General features: G+C 43.5%; 1 protein-coding gene across 1 annotated transcript in view; it reads left to right on the top strand.

Annotated features, from left to right (window-relative positions):
• The window catches only part of BRD8 (bromodomain containing 8), a 42,492-nt gene that overhangs the window by 29,496 nt on the left and 9,972 nt on the right, over window positions 1–3,024 (top strand). Inside the window, exons 22-23 of the mRNA XM_011935291.1 lie at window positions 305–568; window positions 1,504–1,661. Of these exons, the coding sequence (XP_011790681.1) occupies window positions 305–568; window positions 1,504–1,661 (422 nt within the window). The remainder of the gene's footprint in view (window positions 1–304; window positions 569–1,503; window positions 1,662–3,024) is intronic.

Genomic DNA, 3,024 nt, shown 5'->3' with positions numbered 1-3,024 from the left:
ATCTGGCCACTGCACTCCAGCCTGGGCGACAGAGCGAGACTCCGTCTCAAAAAATAAATAAATAAATAAAAATAAACTCCTGGAAGAGGCAAGAACCGTATCTTTCTTGTTCATTGTAGTGTCCCCACCAACCAGCCCAGTGCCTGTGTATATATTTAGCAGATTTTAGATGATTATATTAATTAAACTATTTTGTCCTCTCAGACTTAGTCACTGTGACAGTGTTAGCATGTGGCATTGTTGATATGTGGATGATGATTTTCATTGGTGTTCCTGTGCAGCTAATAATAAACTTTGATTGCAGGTAGCTTACTTAATGGAGCCCTTGTGCATTAGCAGCAACGAATCAAGTGAAGGCTGCTGCCTTCCATCTGGTACCAGACAAGAAGGAAGGGAAATTAAAGCTAGCGAAGGAGAAAGGAAGCTCTGCAGAGAGACTGAAGAGCTTCCAGCCAAAGAAGACCCCTTAGTAGCTGAAAAGCCACTGGGAGAAAATGGAAAGCCAGAGGTGGCTTCAGCTCCCTCTATTATTTGTGCAGTTCAGGGACTACTCACAGAGAGTAAAGAGGTAGGAAAGTAACTTAAATCAGCTGTCTTGCTGGTCTTCTGCCTAGGGAAGTAGAACAGAGTGGTTAGAGCACATAGGCTAACTCCAGAAAGTTAAACTACCTGGATCCAAATCCTGGACTGAGCACCAGTTTTAGCTGTGTTACCTTAAGCATGTTAGTGAACATTTTAGAACTTCAGTTTTCTCTGCAGAAGTGCAATAATAGCACCCTATTTTGTGGATTTGCTGTGAGGTTTAAATGAGATAATTCATGAAAAGCACTTAGCACAGTGCCTGGCTTATAGTAAGCAATAAGTAAAATTTAGAATACCATCATCATTATTATCTGGCAGGCGGGGTGCAGTGGCTCATGCCTGTAATCCCAGTGCTTTGGGAGGCTGAGGCAGGAGAATCTCTTGAGTCAGGAGTTTGAGACCAGTCTGGGCAATACAGGGAGACACCGTCTCTACAAAAAAACAAAAAACAAACTAGCCAGGTATGGTGGCATGTACCTGTAGTTCCAGCTACTTGGGAGTCTCAGGGGGAGCCCAGGAGTTCAAGGCTGCAGTGAGCCATGATGATGCCACTGCACTCCAGCCTGGGCAACAGAGTGAGACCCTGTCTCAAAAAAAGTAACAAAAAAAACCTATCTGGCCAGCTAGAGTAGTTAACTCCAGGGCCACAGGTGATCATGATGGCTTTTAAAGAATCCAATGAGAATTGGGCAAATAATGCTTTTCCATTTTGGTGGAGGTGAGTGGCACAGAGTCAAAGTCCTCCAGCAAGACTGTTACCAAGAACTCATTGACTTAGGTCTAGTTAAGTCAGCTTTCTTTAATTTCTTTTGTAGCTTTATATAATTGACCTCTTCTCACCTTATGGGCAGCCTTCATTTAAAAATTACTATGCAGAAAGTAAATCTCCTTCTAAAGTTTCCTGTTTCCTGGCATTCCTAGGGGGAGGCTCAGCAAGAATCCAAAGGGGAGAACCAGGGTGAAGTGTATGTGTCAGAGATGGAAGACCAGCCCCCTTCAGGCGAGTGTGATGGTGCCTTTAACATTAAGGAGACTCCCTTGGTGGATACACTTTTCAGCCACACTACCTCCTCAAAGCTGTAAGCCTAGACTTTCATCCAAATTTGTTAAGATTCATACTTCTGTTTATGCATATTTGAATCATGAAATGGATTACTTTTATAAGTTAAAGAAAATTACAGTTGGAAAACACAAAAATATAATTAATTAAGTATAATTTTAACATCATATAAATAGAAGTCTATGTGCTCTCCTGTTATAAAACAAATCTGTTTCATCAGTATTAGGACTGTCTTTCAAGGCAAGGTGTGGTGGCTCACACCTGTAATTCCAGCACTTTGGGAGGCCAAGGCAGGAGGATCCCTTGATCCCAGGACTTTGAGACCAGCCTGGGCAACATAGGGAGACCCTGCCTCTACAAAATAAAAATTTTAAAAAAATTAGCCAGGTATGGTGTCATTTGCCTATAGTCTCAGCTACTCTGGAAGCTGAGGTGGGAGGATCGCTTGAGCCCAGGAGGTCAAGGCTGCAGTGAGGCATGATTGTGCCACTGTACTCTAGCCTAATCTGTATTACTCCAGCCTGGGTGATGGAGCTAATGTTGTACAAACTATGCCTAATATACAAACTATGATGCTTTTTTTCTTTAATAGAAACAGGGTCTAGCTCCATCACCCAGGCTGGAGTGCAATGGGCACGATCATGACTCACTGCAGCTTGACTTCCCAAACTAAAGGGATCCTCCTACCTCAGGCTTCCAAGTAGCTGGGAATACGGGCATCGGCCACCACACGCAGCTGATTTTTTATTTTTTGTAGAGACAGGGCCAGCCTTGCTATATTTCCCAGGCTTGTCTTGAACTTCTGGTTTCAAGTGATCCTCCTACCTCAGCCTCCTAAAGTGTTGGCATTACAGGCAGGAGCCACTGTGCCTGGCCCAAACTATACCTCTTTTTAAAAATATTAAAATAGCTTTTATGAACTTGAAATGGAAAATTATTTTGATGTAGGAGACAAGGGAGAGGCTTAAAGAAATTTTTTTTTAAAGAAAAATATTAGGCCAGGCACAGTGGCTCACATCTGTAATCTCAGCACTTTGGGATGCAGGAGGATTGCTTGAGCTCAGGATTTTGAGACTAGCCTGGGCAACATAGTGAAACCTCATCTTTACAAAAAATAAACAAAATGTACTGGGTGTGGGGGCATGCACCTGTAGTCCCAGCTACACAGGAGGCCAAGGCAGGAGGATTGCTTGAACTTGGGAGGTGAAGGTTACAGTGAGCTATGATCGTGTCACTACACAGCCTGGGTGACAGAGCAAGACCCTGTCTCAAAAAACAAAACAAGAAAAAAAAGAAGGCCGGGCACGGTGGCTCAAGCCTGTAATCCCAGCACTTTGGGAGGCCAAGGAGGGTGGATCATGAGGTCAGGAGATCAAGACCAT

Source organism: Colobus angolensis, unplaced genomic scaffold (assembly GCF_000951035.1).
Source record: "Colobus angolensis palliatus isolate OR3802 unplaced genomic scaffold, Cang.pa_1.0 Scaffold142, whole genome shotgun sequence".
Lineage (NCBI taxonomy): Eukaryota > Metazoa > Chordata > Mammalia > Primates > Cercopithecidae > Colobus > Colobus angolensis.
The sequence above is the reverse complement of the archived record's forward strand: the minus strand, read 5'-3'. Positions and strand labels throughout refer to the sequence as shown.